The sequence below is a fragment of the Marmota flaviventris genome, chromosome 8 (genome assembly GCF_047511675.1).
Source record: "Marmota flaviventris isolate mMarFla1 chromosome 8, mMarFla1.hap1, whole genome shotgun sequence".
NCBI lineage: Eukaryota > Metazoa > Chordata > Mammalia > Rodentia > Sciuridae > Marmota > Marmota flaviventris.
Genome location: NC_092505.1, coordinates 89808458 through 89827428, shown reverse-complemented (window position 1 = coordinate 89827428; position 18971 = coordinate 89808458). Strand labels below are relative to the sequence as shown.

Here is an 18971-nt window from a genome sequence, read left to right as displayed (position 1 = left end):
GTCTCTTTAAAGAATCCACTCCAGTCTGTTTTATACTTCTTTTTGGTTTGATCTACAGTAATATTATAATGCTTCTTTTTTTATATGTTGCCCAGAGACTATGGTCATATCTGTGGGAGGTTTTATCCCAATCGGAAGTTTTGTCCCATGGGAAACAGTATTCTTTTTTTGGAATTAAAACTTTACTGTTCTTCTGAACACATTTGTTAAAACACAGAATTGACCTTTTTGTTGTGTTTTTCCCACCCTCAATATCTTGATTAAGCCAGTTCTTCTCAATGAAAAGAGCTAAACTAAACCAGGAAATATGGTCTCTGGTGATGAAGAGTATGAAATGAAATCCAGGCTAGAGGGAATGCAGAAGGGGATCCTATAATTCTGTATATTAACCAAAATAAGTCCCAAATTCACTTCAAAGTCTTCACAGAGCATATGCTTCTTACTGCACTGGTCAGGTCTGCAAAACTAAAGATAAAAGCCACAGTTCAAGTGGCAAACTAAGTCCCGGGGGACCAATTCAAGGAGTAGACCCAAAGCAACATAGTGAAGGCTTTGAAAACTGAAATGATTCCAGACTACTGCCCACAAGCAAGACAAAGTTTAATGGTCTGGAGCCCATGATATAGCTCACAGGTAGAGCACTTGCCGAGCATATGAAAGGCCCTGGGTTCAATCCCCAGAACCATAAAAAATCCACAAAAACAAATTCAAGAATTTGTAGTCTGAGCCTAACTATTATCACCTGCTTTAAATTTTAAAAATTACAAATTAAAAAAACTAACATTGTCCAGAGCTGGTACCATCCAAAATTAAATAAACATACAAAGATCCAAGAAAAGCCGACCAATTGTGACAACAGATGCCAAACTTGAGAAGATCCAGATGTGAGAATTATCAAACAAAGAGGCACTTGAAATGACAGAAAAGAGATGTTCTCTTTATAAGTATAAAAAGAAACAAATGGAAACTTTACAACTAGGAAAAAAACATGGAAAAATAGATAACAAAGTATAGAAAAAGGAGAGTAACAATGAAAATAAATGATCTTCCTAGGTAAGAGAATACAAATAGAGAACAGAATTATAAGTTTTAATACATGAAAAATTTCCTGAAATAATAAGTTGTTTAATTTTCAACAAGGATACAAATCTAGAGAACTGTCACCAAGATGCTTTCATCCCTATCATTCTATCCTCTCCTGAGGTCCCATGAAAACTCTTTACATGTCACCTCTGAAGAACATTCTCTTATGCAGAATTTAAAAGAAAATTAAAACTAAGAATGAGATCCGATTCAAGTCTTGGTTCAGTAACTATGACAAAAATATATGATATGGGATAACTTCTATAAGCACTAGTTCCCCGTTTGTAAAATGAGGACTGACTCAATATGCAATGAAAACTATTTTGTAATAAAGTCCAAGAATCTAATTTTAGGAACCTTTACAAGAGGGTCATTCCAGTCTTCCCAAATATTAGCATTACCCATTTTCTTCAGTATTCTGATTACCCATTTCCAGCAGACAGGAGGAAACTGACAGGCAAAGTAGTTGTAATTTCAAAGGTCTAGAACACCACCTTCCAACAGATATATCGTGCAAGCCACCATGCAAAACCACATATGCAAATTCTAAGTATTCTAGTAACCACATGAAAAAAAAAAAAAGAAAAAGAAACAGGTGTAATTTATTTTGGTAATATATTTAATTTAACCCAATACATCCAGAATATTATCATTTCTTACACAGTCCCTTCTTATGCACAGTTTCATTTACCCATAGTCAACCAAGCCTTGAAAATATTAAATAGAAAAATCCAAACACAACCCATAAATTTGAGAAAACATACAGTATACAGAGAGTATGGTACTATCCAGTTTCAGGCATTCAAGATATGTCTTAGAACATATTCCGTGCATGCGCGTGTGTGCGTGTGTGTGTGTGTGTGTGTGTGTGTGTGTGTGTTGGGGGGGGCTGCTATTATCATTATTTTACAATTAGATGTGTTCACTTTTTTCTAAATAAAGCCTTCAAAAGTTCAACAAGCATCTTATATTGACACTGAATATCAATTCTCACTAGTCATATTTCTGAGTCTCAACAACTACATATTGCTAGTGGCTACCACACTGTACAGACTAGGTCTAGTAATATAGGTGAAAGGGTGGGGGAAGGAAGTAGAGCCAACAGCAAATAAGGGCCAAGATGTCTCAATATAAGTACTCTGGCTTACATGTACACATACACAAACTGCACAATGGTACTGAAAGTGTCTGCCCTTTCGCACAGTATAAAATAAATCCTAATTTTGAAATATATTTCCATTGCTATACTGTAGCTAGAGTCTATAATGTTTTCGAATGGTGGAAAAAACTATAAGGTAGTATTTCAAAATAAATAAATTAAGGAATACTTATTTTTAGGAAAAATATCATTTATTCTATCCTGTCTGCAATTAAGGAAAAAAGTTCCTGTAAGGCAAATATGAAATCTCTCCTTCAAAAGGAAATAATCTAAAGCTTACTTAACAAATACTGGATTCTTTACTCCAGAATTCCCCCCAACTGCAATCACCAAATTGTTTTTCAAGCATATTACAAATCAACAACTGATCTTTGTGAGAATCTGGAGTCCTGCTTTATTTCAACATGCCATGGTTTCTATCTTCTGCATATTAGAACCGAGTACAGACATATGCTAAGAGAGGAGAAGGCTTGGTTAAACAGAAATAATGGTTTCCTTGTCAATAAAATGGAGATAAAAACAACTTTGCAAAAATATTTAAGATATCTACTCTTAACACAGAATACATGCTAACCATTTCACTTTTAGTACGATTTTTATTTACTTTTTCAAGTATAAAAACACTTTCAAAAGACATGAAAGTAATAGGGAACTATTCAGGAAGAGAATGGGAATGGGTAGTAAAGAAAATAAAAGGGAAGATGAATAAGATCAAATCACATAGACTTGTATAGAAATTTCACAATAAAACCCATTATTTTGTGTAGTTAATGTGTGCTAATCACTATAAAAATATTTTTTAAATCTAAATTAATCAATATTGTCTTTTGGAATTTCTCCTAAACATTTAAAATATTCCTATTAACTTTAAATTGTCAAAAAAAAAAAAAAAAAAAGATCTGTTAAGTTCAAAAACCCTTATGCTTCAAGTCACCATTAAAAAATATCAGGTTGTGGGCTGGGGTTGTAGCTCAGTGGTAGAGTGCTTGCCTCACATGCGTGAGGGCCCTGGGTTCAATCCTCAGCACCACAAAAAAATAAAGACATCATGTCCATCTACAACTAAACAAATGTTTAAAAAAAAAAAAAATCCGGCTGTAAGGAATCCAAAATGATCCCATTAAATATTTACTTGGATATCTCTTTTACACACTAATTTTAGCATATTTCTTTCTCTTTAGAGCAAAGATTAAAAACTATACAATATTATCAAATGGAAGGATAAATGGATAAAAAGAAGGAAGAATGGGGACAAAAATAAGAACCCTCAATGACTTCAGTATACCTATGAAATAATCAATGGTCTTCAGTTTCAAATTTTATGGCTATATTGCTAAGACTGGACCAAGCAAACTGACGTAAATGGCCAGAACCTAGTGAGACTAAATTAATAGACTATGGAGAGTTTGAGAAGTCAGTAAAACCTAAAAATATGTAGATAATGCTCAGTAATAAAACCCATTTTAATGTTACTCCATTAAAATTATTCAAAGTATGAAAACTATTTTTAAAATAACAATAGCAATTTACCGCAATTATATAAGGATTGAATCCATGTGAATATCTGGAGTTTGTCTTTTAAGTGATAACAAAACACCTCAGGTTCTATTTTAGACTTCTGTTATTGCAGCCTCAGATAATCTAACAACAAAGAAACAAGGGATTGTTAAATACACTCCATTTTGTGTGTGCCCTTTTCTTCATTAAAAAAAAAAAAATTTAAAGTAAAACCCTATATGACTTACACCTCTTCAATATACCCTCTTATTGTTGATTTGATAAATCGGCTCCCCAGAGGCTTAAATTAGGATGAATACTTTACAAAATGCTATGCATACTGCAGTGTCATTCATTCTTCACAGTTCATACCACTTCAAAGTCACACAATAAATCCTAACAAATGGTAAATGACAATGAACTTTTATACAACAAGCAGAACAAATTAATGTATACATGATACACTTAAGTGGCAGACAATAAGAGAACAAATTACTGGCTCCTCAATATGCAGCAAACTACTTCTTGGTAGGTAGCTACCTCTTCATTGGGACACAATACTTTTGAGCTCTTACTCTTAAAAATTAAGTATGGCCTGCCACTTTATCAGTTCTTTTAAGGATAATCAAATTCTGAGAGAAAAAAATATTAAAGAGATACAAAGAAGCTGAAGAATGTAGATAATTTGCTAATTTACACTAAGAACTGGAATTGGCAATTAAATGGAATATTCATGGAGACAGCAGAGGCTGGCAGTGCCAAGGCCATATCCCCCCTTCACTCAACTCTCCTGAAGAAAATTTCCACTTCTCATTACAAAGAATCTGGAATCTTTACTGACCTTAGGTCAGGTCATAAATAAAGTGCAAAGGAGTTGGTGCCCTGCCCTCCCCAAAGCATAACCTCACCAATAAAGAAAGGGGTTGATAGAAAAAAATATACAGACACCCTTGTCCCTAGAGTAGAATAACTCAAAGAAACACTGTAGCCAAATTGAGTTGAGCCTCTGCACAATAAATCCTTCTCTTTGGAGTATTTTGGTTCTCTTCTCTATTCTCTGCTCTCCCGCTGGAAATTTCTAGAATCATCTTTCAAAAAAAAAAAGGTTACAATCAAGCGTCTAATTCTGTGAGAAGCAAACCTTCTAAAACTACTCAGTTGGGCCTTATTAGTAGTAGAAATTCTTGTAAAACCAAATTAGTTTTTAGAACTTGTTACATACATGGAGTATCAAAACCAGAAAACAGAAGAGTTGAGGGATTGATCCACAAGATAGAAAGGCTTCTATGTTTTAAGATAAAAATATATCTTTGTAACAATTCAAAGAAAAAATGCGAACAGCTCTACAAAATATGAAATTTTGTGAATTAGAGTCATAAGACCACATAAACAACCAGCGGTTTCCATCCTCATATCAGATAAAGTGGACTTCAAGCCAAAGTTAGTCAGAAGGGACAAAGAAGGATATTTCATACTGCCTATGGAAATTATACATCAACAAGACATAACAATCGGAAACATTTATGCCCCAAACAATAAAGCATCTACATACATTAAAAAAACCCTTCTCAATTTCAAGAATCAAAAAGACTACAACACAATAATACTGGGTGACTTTAACACAACTCTCTCACTCCTGGATAGATCTACCAAACAAAAACTAAACAAAGAAACCACAGAACTAAATAATACAATCAATAATTTGGACTTAATGGGCATATACAGAATATTTCATCTTGTCAATCAGCAAATACACCTTCTTCTCAGCAGCACATGAATCCTTCTCTAAAACAGACCATATCTTATGCACAAAGGAACTCTTAGTAAACTCTTAGTAAATAGAAAAAAACTGATACTACCCTGCATTCTATCAGATCATAATGGAATGAAATTAGAAAACAATGATAAAATAAAAAACAGAAGCTACCCCAACACCTAAAGAACACCATTGAATGTATGGATAGGAGAAGAAATCAGGGATGAAATTTTAAAAATACTTAGAGGTAAATGAGGACATCGAAACAACATATCAAAGTCTCTGGGACACTGTGAAGGCAGTACTAAGAGGGAAGCTCAGTGCATTGAGCTCACTGATTAATATGAAGTCAACAACTGTCCTAACAGTATATCTAAAAGCCACAGAAAAAGAAGAACATCAAAAGTAGTAGAAGGCAAGAAATAATTGAAATCAATCAAATTGAAATAAAAAAAAATTCAAAAAAATTGACAAAAAAGTTGATTCTTTAAAAAAAATAAACAAAATTGATAAACCCTTACCATGCTAACAAAGAGAGAGAGAGAGACAAGAACTCAAATTTCTAAAATTCATAATAAAAAAAGATATATCACAAAGGACACTACTGAAATACAGAAGATAACCAGAGCCTATTTTGAAAATTTATAATCCAATAGAAAATACTGAAATATTGAAGACACTGACAAATTTCTAGAGACACATGACCTACCTAAATTGAATCAGATTTAAAAGATCAATTTCAAGCAATAAAATAAAAGATGGTAGGCATCAAAAGCCTACTAACCAAGAAAAGTCCAGGACGAGATGGATTCTCAGCTTAGTTCTACAAGACCTTCAAAGTTGAATTAACACCAATTCTCAAATTATTCCATGAAAAGAAAAGGAGGGAACTCCTCCAAACTCATTCTATGAAGCTAGTATCACCTTGATATCAAAACCAGACAAAGACATAGTAAGGAAAAAAAACTTCAGACCAATATCCCTGATGAACATAGATGCAAAAATTCTAAATAAAATTCTGGCAAATCACATACAAAAACATTAAAAAGATAGTGCACAACAATCATATGATCGTATTAATAGCTGCAGAAAAAGCATTTGACAAAATACAGCACTCCTTCTTCAAAGCACTAGAAAAACCAGGGATAGTAGGAACATACCTCAACATTGTAAAAGCTGTCTATGCTAAACACAATGACAACATCATGCTAAATGGATTAAAAATTGAAAGTATTCCCCCTAAAAACTGAAACAAGACAATGATGCCCTCTATCATCACTTCTATTCAACATAGTCCTGGAAATCTAGCCAGAGTAATTAGAGAGACAAAAAGAAATTAAAGGCATACAAATAGGAAAAGAAGAATTCAAACTATCACTGTTTGCTGACGACATGATTTCATATTGAGAAGATCAAAAAAAAATTCTATCATAAAACTTCTAAAATTAAATAAATTCAACAAGTATATATAAATCAATAGCCATAAATCAAACAGGTTCCTGTACATCAGTAATGAATTCACTAAAAGAGAAATTAGGAAAACTATCCCATTCACAACAGCCCCCAAAATAAAATATTTAGGATTTTTTCTAACAAAAGAGGTAAAAGACCTCTACAATGAAAACTGCAACACATTAAAGAAATTGAAGAAGACCTTACAAGATGGAATGATATCCCATATTCTCGGATAGGCAGAATTAACACTGTCAAAATGGTTACACTACCAAAAACACTACACAGATTTAATGCAATTCCTATTAAAATTCCAATGACATTCTTCATAGAAACAGAAAAAGCAATCATAAAATTCATTTAAAGAAATAAGAGATCCAGAATAGCCAAAGTAATCCTTAGCAAGAAAAGTGAAGCAGGAGGCATCACAATACCAGACCTTAAACTATATTATGGAGCCATGGTAACAAAAACAGCATGGTTAGAACACAATAGAAGACAGAGAAAAACCCACATAAATACAGTTATCTCACACTAGCAAAGGCGGCAAAATCATTCATTGGAGAAAAGATAGCCTCTTCAACAAATGGTACAGGGAAAACTGGAAATCCATATGACCTAGAATAAATTGAACCTCTTATCTGTCAACCTGCACAAAACTCAACTCAAAGTTGATCAAGGACCTAGTCATTATACCAGAGACCCTGCAACGACTACAATAAAAAGTAGGCCCAACTTTCTATCATGTCAGCTTGGGAACCAACTGCTTTAATAAGACTCTTATTTAAAGCACAAGAAGTAAAATCAAGAATCAATAAATGGGATGGATTCAAACTAAAAAGCTTCTTCACAGCAAAGGACAATCAACAACATGAAGAGAGAGCCTACAAAATGGGAGAAATCTTTACCACCTGCACCTCAGATAGAATATTAACCTCCAGGAAATACAAAGAACTTGAAAAACTTAAAAAACCCAAATAATCCAATCTACAAATGGGCTAAGGAATCGACAGAATTCACAGAAGAAAAACAATCAATCAACAAACATATGAAAAAAATATTCAACACCTTAGCAATTAGAGAAATGCAAATCAAAACTATACACTGAGATTTCCATCTCACTCTAGTCAGAATGGCAATGATCAAGAATAAAAGTAAAAATAAATGTTGGTAAGGATGTTGAAAAAAGGTACACTCATACGCTGCTGGTGGGACTGCAAACTAAAAGCGAATGAGAAACAGGACCCAATGTTCATTAGGCATAAATCAAAAAAGGCATAATTAATAAACATCTCTAAGAACAATGAACATAAGTCTCCAATTCTCCAATTAAAAGATATATACTGGCAGAATGGATTAAAAGACAAAAGTCAGTTATATGTTATTTCCAAGAGACTTATCTTACAGGAAAAGACAGCAACAGCCTAAAAGAAAGAATGGAAAATAATAATCCATACAAATGTAGCTGGAAAACTAGCAGAAGTAACAACTCTCATATCTGCAAAACAGACTTCAAGCCAAAATTAATCAGAAACAAGGAAAGTCACTTTATAGTGGTAAAAGTAAAAATTAAACAAAAAATTTCAATGATACTAAATATTTATGTCCCAAATGTCAGTGCACTTCTAACCACATAAAACAGATATCACTAGACATTGAAACTCAGACCTCTATTCAATAATACTGGGTGATTTCAACACATCAATAGCTAAGCCATCTCAGCATAAACTTAATAAAGATTCTTCAGGGCTAAAAAATATTATAAATCAAATGACCCTAACACACATCTATAAAACATTTCCTCCAATAATAGTCAAATTCAATTTGTTCTAAGCTACTCATGGTACCTTCTCCAAAACACACTATATTCCAGACCAAAAAACACCTATGAAGGCATTTCTAAGAAGAACATTTATAGCTATAAGCACCTACACATAAGAAAATCAGAAAGATCCCAAATAAACAATCTAACATGAATCTCAAAGCCCTTAAAAAGCAAGAAAAATAATCCTAAAATAAGCAGAAGGAAGAAAATACTTAAGGTCAGATGAAAATCAATGAAATAGACAATAAAAAAAATAAAACGATCAATGAAATTAAAGAGTTGGGTCTTTGAAAAGACAGACAAGGGTGATAAAACTTTCACCAAACTAACCCAAAGAAAAAGAAGACCCAAAACATTAAAATTACATGTGAAGCCACATGTAGTAGCACACACCTGTAAACAAACCCAGTGACTTGGGATGCTAAGGTAGCAGGATGGCAAGTTAGAGGCAAGCCTCAGCAATTTGGCAAGGCGCTAAGCAACTTAGTGAGATCTTGTTTCAAAACACAAAAGGACTGGGATGTGTACTGTTCAACAGTAAATATCCCTAGTTTCAATCCCCAGTACCCCACCCAAAAATTAGAAATACAAAAGGAGATATCATTGCAGATTTCAAAGAAATCCTGAGCATCATTAGGGACCGGTTTGAAAACATATTTCAAAAAAACCTGGAATAAATGGATACATTTCTAGATATACATATTGCCAAAAATGAAATGATTGGAATACTGAAATGAAATGGATACAAAAAACCCTAGGCAGACACCGCCCCCGCCCCCGCAAATAAGACTGAAACAGTGCTTTAAAAACCTTCCATCAACGAAAAGTCCAGAACCAGATGGAATTTTCAGTGGATTCCTACTAGACCTTTAAAGAAGAACCAATGTCAATGCTCCCCAAATTATTCCATGAATTACAAAGGGATGGAATACTGCTAAATTCACTCTATGAAGCCAGTATCACCCTGATACTAGAACCAGATAAGGAGACATGTGGAAAAGGAAAGAGAAAACAAACAAACAAAAAAGACCACTATCCTTGATAAATTTAAAACCATATTAAGATGGTACATCATAACTAAGTTGGTTTTACTCCACAGTTGCAAGGATGGCTCAACATAAGTAAATCAACAAATGCAATCCATTAAATAATTAGAATAAGGACAAAAATCATATAAGTCATCTCAACAGATGGTAAAAACGTCTTTCACAAAATTCAAGACCCATTTGGTATAAAAACACTGAGAAAATAGAGCGGGAAGGATCTTACTACCTCAAGCATCATAAAGGCTGTACACAACAAACCCCAAACAAACAACAAAGTAAGTGGGGAAAAACCGAAAACATTTCCTTTAAAATCCAGAATAAGACAAGGATGTCTACTCTCATCACTCCTATTTCAATATAGTACTAGAAATTCTAGCCAGCACAATTAATCAAGACAGGGGGTTCAAGTTTAAAAAAGGGAAGAAGTCAAATAATCACTGTTCGAAGATCCTTTACTTAGAAGATCCAAATAGCTCTACCCGAAGACTGCTGGGGCTGATAAAGAAATTCAGTAAAGTTGCAGGGCACAAAATTAATATACAAAAATAATGCCTTTCATGTACACCTATAATAAATCTGCTAAGAAAGAAATGCGGGGGGGAGGGGGGGATCCCATGCACAATAGCCTCAAAGAGAGAGGGAGGGAGGGACAGACGAACGAACCAACCAAACCAACCTAGGAATAAATCTATCCAAAGACATTAAAGACCTATACAATGAAAATTATAGAAGACTAAAGAAAGAAAATGAAAACACCACAAAGTGGAAAGATCTCCTATGTTCATGGATAGTGTCATGGTTTGGAGATGAGGTGTCCCTGAAAAGCTCACAAGGGGGACAATGCAAGAAGGTCTGGAAGAGAAATGATTGGGTCAAGCCTTAACATAATCAGTGAGCTGATCCCTGATAGGATTAACTGAGTGGTGGCTGGAGGCAGGTGAGGTGTGGCTGGAGGAAGTGGTTCATTGGGGTGATGGCTATGGAATATATATTTTGTATCTGGAGAGTGGATCTCCACTCTCCCTCTCTCTCTGCTTCTGATCATCATGTGAGGCGCTTCCTTCTGCCACACTCTCCCCCCATCATGTTCAGCCTCACCTCAAGCCATGAGGAATGGAGCTTGCCTTCTAGGGATGGAAACCTCTGAAACTATAAGGCCTCAAATATAACTTTTCTTCCTAAAATTATTCTGGTCAGATCTTTTAGTCAGCAACAAAAAAGCTGACTAAAACAGATAAGCACAATTTTTTTAAAAAGTGTTAAAATGGCCATATTATCAAAAGTGATCTACAGATTCAATGTAATTTCCTTCAATATACCAATAACATTCTTCAAAGAAATGGGGGAGGGGCCACCCTAAAATTCATATGGAAGAATAAAAGACTCAGAAGAGCCAAAACCATTTCAGAGAGAGAGAGAGAGAGAGAGAGAGAAATAAATGCTAGAGGCATCACAATATTGTACTACAGACCTATAGTAATAAAAACTGCATGGTACTGCATAAAAATAGACACATAGACCCATGGAAAAGAACTGAAAACACAGAGAGAAACCCACAAAGATATAGTCAACTGGTCACCAAAAACATACGCTGGAAAAGAGCATCTTTTTAACAATTGGTGCTAGGAAAATTGAATATCCACACATATAATAAACAAAGGACCCATATCACTCACTTTGACAAAAGTCAATTAAAAATGGATCAAACACCTTGCAATTAAACCAAAAACTGCATTGGCTGGAAGAAAACAGGGCTAATACTCCAATATCTAGGCAGAGGCAATGACTTCCTCAATAGAACTCGTAAAGTTCAAGAAATAATCCTAAGAATAAATGATATGGTATCAAATTTAAAAGTTTCTACAGAGCAAAGGAAACAATTAAGAATCGGAAGAGAGAACTTACAGAATGGGAGAAAAATCCTTCCTACCTCATATTCACACAGAGGATTAATATCCATAATGTATAAAGAACTCAAAAAACTTACCACAGAAAAACAAATAAGATAATAAACAAATGGGCAAATGAAAAATGAACTAAACAGATACTTGTCAAAAGAAATTCCAATAGCCAACAAATACATGAAAAAAATGTTCAACATTTTTTAGCAATGCAAATTAAAACTATACAGAGATATCATCTCACTCCAGTTGGAACTGCAGCCATCAAGAATACAAATAAGAATAAACGCTGAAGAGGATACTTTTATATTGGTAATAGAACCGTAAATTAATATAATCACTATAGAAATCAGGCTCCTCAAAACATGAGGAATGGAACCATCGTATGACAAACTACCCCATACCTTGATATTTTTCCAAAAGATCTAAAATCAGCATACTATAGTGATAACATGCGTACCCATAATAGCAGCAGCATAATTCACAAGAGCCATATTATAGAAGCAGCCTAGGTATCCATCAACAGTTAAAGCAAATATGGTATATATACACAGTAGAGTTTTATTAAGCCATAAAGAAGAAATTATATCATTTTCTGGTAAATGGATGGAATTGGAGAATATCATGCTGAGTGAAATAAGCCAAGGGTCACATGTTTTCTCTAATATGGAAACTAGGAAGGAGGGGAGGGCGGGAAGGAGTGTGGGGACTGTAGGGGAGAGGGGGCAGCTCCTCACAACAGAAAAGAGAGCAGTGGAGTGGCAGAAGACGGTGAGGGAAAAGTGCCAAGGAATAAAACTGATGAAATTAAAAATATGATATTGTGTGCATGTACCAATAAGTAACAACAAATCCAAATGTGCATCACTATAATCCATCAATAAAAAGGAAAAAACACTGACAAAGAATTTACATTTAAAAAAATAAAATGCTATATCTGTATCAAAAATACCATACACGTACTTCGCTTCCCCCAACCAGAAGCAATGAACATTGTTAGCACTAGATTGTGGCTCTGATTACTATTTTTCACTAAAAGGAATCGAGGTCTTCTTCTCAGAGACAGAGCTGATTTGGGGACCAAGGAAGAGCATGAACAAGAGATTATAAACATCTTGTATGAACAATACCAGACTAGTGGCATCATGTCAAAGACTCAAAATCAACTTGGAAAGCTTCCTCTGGCCAAGACAATCTGACATTAATAAGAATGCTAATACAAAGCAGTAAAACACATTGTATGTTTACATGTACAAGCTCAAAATAACACTGGGAAAAACAACAACAACAATTTAAAAAACCCTTAGTGGTTACCTTTCCAGGAATCTAGGTAACAACTAAGTCCTTGAAAATGAGCAAAGAAAGGAAACAAACAACATTCCAATGTAACTTACCTGCACAAACAGAACTGTGCCATAGAGTAACCAAATATCTGATGGAAGTTTCTCTTTACAGAAATATCACAGCTAAGCATGATGTCATTTGTATATTGACATTTTAGTACATTCTCAAGGAAATAATGAACCTATACAATGATCATGACAATATCATGAATGGAATCAACAAGTGTTATATGCCTCTTCATGGGAGCACTTAGCACCACCTATGAAATATTCTGCCTCCCCAAAAGAGGAGCTGCATATCTAATTAGGATTTGCAGAAAATACAAGGAAAAGAAGTACTTTTTTTTACTACAAAGATGCAACTAACAAAATATATAATGTGGGAAGTTTTTCAGGACAAAAAAAGGGGAAAAAATTAAATAAACAGGTAGCAGCATAACCTGTACATGGCAACCAAGTAAAATGTATGAATTGTGTTCAGATTCTATAGAAACATTATTTAATAGCAGTTTAGGAACAACTAACTTATGTTGGTGATATTATTGCCAATACCTCACATCCATTAGGATGGCCACTCTCAAACAGAAAATAAAGTTGTTTAGAATGTGTACACACTGTAATCTTGGTGTACTGTTAAGGCTAAGGTGGGGATGTAAAATGGTGACGCTGCTACATAAAAGCGTATAAAAGTTCCTTGAAAAAGATAAACTAGAGCTGAGATACATGTAAGCCCAGTGACAGAGCACTTGACTACCATGTGGAAGGCCCTGAGTTCAATCCCCCAACCTTATTTAAAAAAAAAAGTAAGAGTAAAATTACTGTTAAAACCTGCAATCCCACCTCTAGTATTCCAAAAATGAATTCCAAAAGAATTGAAACTAGGATATCAACGAAATATAACACATCCATGTTAACAATAGCACTATTCACAAGAGCCTAAAGGTTGAAGCGATCCTAATGTCCATCAACAAATAAAAGGAGAAAGAAAATGTGGTATGTATAGACAACCAAGTATTATTCGGCCTTTTAAAAAAAGGAAATAACGTTACAGGCTACAACACAAACTTCAGGACATTATACTAAACAGAAGAAGACAATTTTAAAAAGTCAAATATTGTAATGATGTTATTTTATGAGCTATTTAAAGTAATCAAACTAACAAAGTAGTAGCAATAAGAAGTAAAAAGGCTACTGCCTAGGACTAGAGGAAACAGGGCACAGGTAACAGTTGTACACCATGAAAAAAAATTCTAGAGATCAATTACAAATCAATGTGAATATAGCAAACAATGCTGAAGTGTATACTTAAAATGGTCAAGATGGTAAACGTAGGTAGGCAAAGTGGTAGACACCTATAATCCCAGCTACATGGGAGGCTAAGGTAGGGGATCCAAGTTCCAGGCCAGCCTAGGCAATTTAGCAAGACCCTATCTCAAGAAATAAAAATAAATGTTATGCATGTATGTAAATTACATACATACATACTGGGGATTGAACCAAGAGGCACTTTACCACTGAGCTACATTCCCAATGCCTCACTCACCCCCTCCCCCTTTTTTTTTTTTACTTTAAAACAGTGGCTCTGTAAATTGCTGAGGCTGGCCACAAACTTGTAATCCTTCTGCCTTGGCCTCCCAAGTGGCTGAGATCACAGGTATGATCCACCATGCCAAGCAAATACAATTTTATTTTATTTTTTAAAGAGATAAGGATGTAGCTCAGTAGCCCAGCACCTTCCTAGCTTGCAAGAGGCTGTGTGTTCAATCCCCAGCACTCTACCTACCTCCTCTCATACATATACAAGATGGTAAACTTAAACTTTATATTATTTGGTTTTACCACAATTTTTAAAAAGTATACTTAAATCCTTTTTCAAATGAAAATGAAATGTCAATTTTTAAAGTGTAATGGTGCTGAGGTTGTGTATTCTTGATAGTCTATATCTCCTATAGACAAATACTTAAATATTTATGAATAAAATTATATGATACATTATTGACTTCAAAATAATCTGCCAGTGGGAATTGTTATGGGCACACTTAAAGACAAGACTGGCATCTACTGCAGCCAGATAAGAGCCTATTAGCACCTGCCTAGTCTTTCCAAATTAATAATAGGTCAAGGGGTTGGGATTGTGGCTCAGCAGTAGAGCACTCGCCTGGCACATGCAAGGCCCTGGGTTCAATCCTCAGCACCAAATAAAAATAAATAAATAAAATAAAGATGTTGTGTCCAACTACAACTAAAATATAAGTATTTTTTTAACAATAGGTCAAAATAATTATATATACCTATTGGCCAATGGGTCCTATTAATGCAATGAATAATTACAAAAGGAGTGTGAAACATTCATATAGGAAAGTAACAATCATGGACATTTAAGGTACAACTTAAAGTAATTTGTGTAGTAATAAGTAAGTGTAGTGATTTGTGTAGTAATAAGTAATAAGTAAGTAAAGAGTAAAGGCAAATAAAGATTATTATAAATCCCTCAGGGTTACTATATCAAGAACAATGATAATTCTGTTGTGAGTGGGTATAGGTGTACTGAAGGTAACTACTTATTTCCCTAAAGTATTCACATATAAAATTTTAAAGGAAAAACATAAGATACAGTAGTCGCCCCTTATCTACTAGGGCCCCTAGTGGATGTCTGGAACTCCAATGGTCCTATATATATCACTTCCCCCCTCTATATGCCTACAACACTATCACATAGTACCAGAGTTAATCTGTTCTTCCATGCGGTATACCCTGGTATTTCTGTATCACTACTCTTGCTCCTCTTTGGTGATTATTAAGTAAAATAAGGATACCTTTAACATAAGCATTGTATTACTGCAACAGTTGATCTGACAACTCAGATGGCTACTAAGTGACTAATGGGCAGGGAAGGCAGATAGTGTGGCTATGCTGGACTAAAGGATGATTCACATCCCATGCAGTAAAAATTGAGATTAATCAAGACTTTAGATTGAAACTCAGAATAGTGTGCAATTTTAAGCTTGTGAATTGTTTATTTCTAGAGTTTCCCATTTAATCTTGTCAAACCATACAGGAAGAAAACTGAAACTTTAGAAAGTGAAAGTGCAGATACAGGGGAACTACTGTACTCTATTACACAGGTTTAACAGCAGCACTATTTCTAGGAAACTCACCATTTTGAACCAATCTATAAATTTACTAGCACATTGTACAAATATGTAGAAATGGTTTCTGGATCTTCAGGTAGACTACAAGCACGTCTGTTGTCATCTTTGCCATCTTTATCTCTTAACACTAACCTATGTGTAACGAACAATAAGCTTAAACTTCTGTGATCATGATATAAATACGATTTCAGGGGTTTTCAATGAAATCGGCGAATATGTTTGGGATAATCTAATCAAACACAGTCTATGATCTGTTGCAAAAACAAAATAAACTGGGTAGTCTATGTGAGTAGCACATTTAAAATTTACTGGAGTTCTGGCCTTAGAAGAAATAGTTGGTTGCATAGCACCTGCAACTAAGTCACACAGCAAGTCTGTGCAAATAATACTCAGGGAAGATATAACACAGTAGTAATACTCCAACAACCAAGAATATTAACATGTTTCAAATATGAACTTCCAACAAAAAAGCTAAGAAGAGACCACAGTAAGAGCTGATTTACCTGGAGTAGTTCTAACAAAATGAGAAATTCTGCAGTGCTTCATGGGAAACAGCAAATGTAATGACAATTAATTGGTCACCCAAGCAACTTAAAGGGCCTAGTGCTTCATAAATTGATGAAAAAATAAAGTCATCCTCTATGCTAGCTAAAGCTGGGGAACATTTTTTTTTTTTCTTCAACCTCCCCTACTAACTACAGGGGGTAGGAAAATGAAAAGGGAGGAGCAGATAGAGAATGGGAAGAGGAAAAGGAAAAAAAATCCACTTCTTTCCACAATAAGAATTCAGAAAATAATTGAGACAAAGGAAGTTTTCCTCTTCATCAACACCCTTAAAGTCCATCTTTAAAAAGAAATCATTTCCTAGCAGTATTTTCACAGCTATCTTACTTATTCTAGTTCCTGTTAACTCAAACTGATAAACCTATGATTACCTACCAAATTCTACAAAACTCAAAATCATTCTGTATCTCCCAGATTTAATGTTTAAAACTAAAAATAAAAATAATTAAACTTTTCGGCAATACACTATAGAAAACATCTTTAAATAGAGGATATTTCTAAGCAATTAATTCTTTGGCAATGTGAAAATTGGGCCTAGAATGTAGCTCAGTGGGACAATAATAATTAACATGTGCAAGGCCTGAATATAATCCCCACTATCAAATACAAACCAGTAAAACTTCATTCTCCTATTTGATCCCCTAAATATACAGCGATTCTATTTAGGAAAGAATTCACTTCTGTAAAGAAAAATCATTCTGAATTGTACTTAAGTAAATGAGATCACTTAGCATACAGCTAGAATAAACCTTAGAAATGTAATCCAATCCATCATCTAATGTTTATAAGAGCCCTTGCCAAAAGCCAAAGATTCCTAGCATACTCAGGAAACAGAGCAAACCCCAAACCCTACAGAGCCCAGTAGTTTTTATTATACCAAATGGCTGATTTGATATTTATATTTCAAGTAAAAGGATTGTAATACTCTTTTTAAGTAGACAAGAATGAGTATCTAAATATATTTGTTAAATAAAATGTAAGCAGAATTTTAGCCATTTAACTGCATATAACTAAAAATATTAAGATAAACTCAATACCCAAAAATTGAGTAAAATGCTGGACAGAAAACAAAAGACTACTGAATTTTAAGTGAGAAAATTCTATTTGTGGTTTAGGTCATTTGACAAAACACAATGCTATGTAAGACTGATTATTAAGAGGTAATAAAAATTACACAAAATGGAACTATTCTGATTATTAAGAGGTAATAAAAATTACAAAAATGGAAATCCTTAAAGTAGGGGTTTCTTTTGCTAAATACTCAAAAATTATTTCAACTTAATTATACGTTTATAACTTACTTAGTTTTAAAATACATGCACTTTGCCAAACTGTTGAGAAGTTTTAGTACTTTCAAGATAATAACAGAGTCTTTAAACACTGACAATCGGGGTTGGAGAGAGTCTTACCATTGGCAGTGCATTGATGTAGGGATGCGCAACTGAAGATGCGGTACCACCGATCACAAGAAGCTGTTGCTGATTCTAAAAAAAAAAAAGGAAAAGTAAAGTATTCAGTGTGCCCCAAAATAAGTTCAGTTTAAGATTTTTCTATACCATCCTACATGTTTGAAGTATTCTTTATTTATGCCTGTAATGCACCCCCCACCCCACCCAATGAAAACCTCTCAAGCAAGTATTAAAAAAAAAAAAACAGCAGCAATGTTTGAGTGCCATTCAGAGTATCTTTAGAGCACTTCTAAGAGGTTGACATAGTGAACAAATGAGACTCAAGGAGATGAATCTGTAGAGTGCTCTCAATCCCAAATTCAGCTCAACACATTCCAATAAGTACTGCATTGAGGTCCAATATACTATGTTCATAACAAAATCATGAGCTATAAAAATGATATAAACTTGAACTTCTACATATTTTGATTAATAATAAAAAGCAACAGATAACTGGTTTTGCAACAAATTTCCTTCAGAACTTGTTAAAAATCTTTTCAGAGTTCACATTTTACAGAGTATACCTTAACCCTTTTCAATTGTTAAATTTCAGTGCATTATACCCCATGAACCTTTCAAGCAACTGTAATCCCACACTGTCTCAGAGAGAGGACTCTAGTGGTAGGCTGACCACCAGTACAGTTCCCCAGGTGCTCAAGCACAGGTCTATAAAGTGACGCAGTAACACTGCTAGTCTATTTACTTAAAGGTTATTGCTATGAACATCATGACTGGGAAAGAACTT

General features: G+C 34.3%; 1 protein-coding gene across 7 annotated transcripts in view; it reads right to left on the bottom strand.

Moving 5' to 3' along the window:
- Tbl1xr1 (TBL1X/Y related 1) overlaps positions 1-18971 on the bottom strand; it is a 155490-nt gene that overhangs the window by 66275 nt on the left and 70244 nt on the right. For all 7 annotated transcript variants that reach the window (XM_071615466.1, XM_071615463.1, XM_071615465.1 and 4 more), the window contains exon 2: positions 18188-18262. Coding sequence is in view for 1 of the 7 variants with exons in the window: in XM_071615465.1 (XP_071471566.1) it covers positions 18188-18190 (3 nt within the window). In the remaining 6 variants the exon portion in view is untranslated. The remainder of the gene's footprint in view (positions 1-18187; positions 18263-18971) is intronic.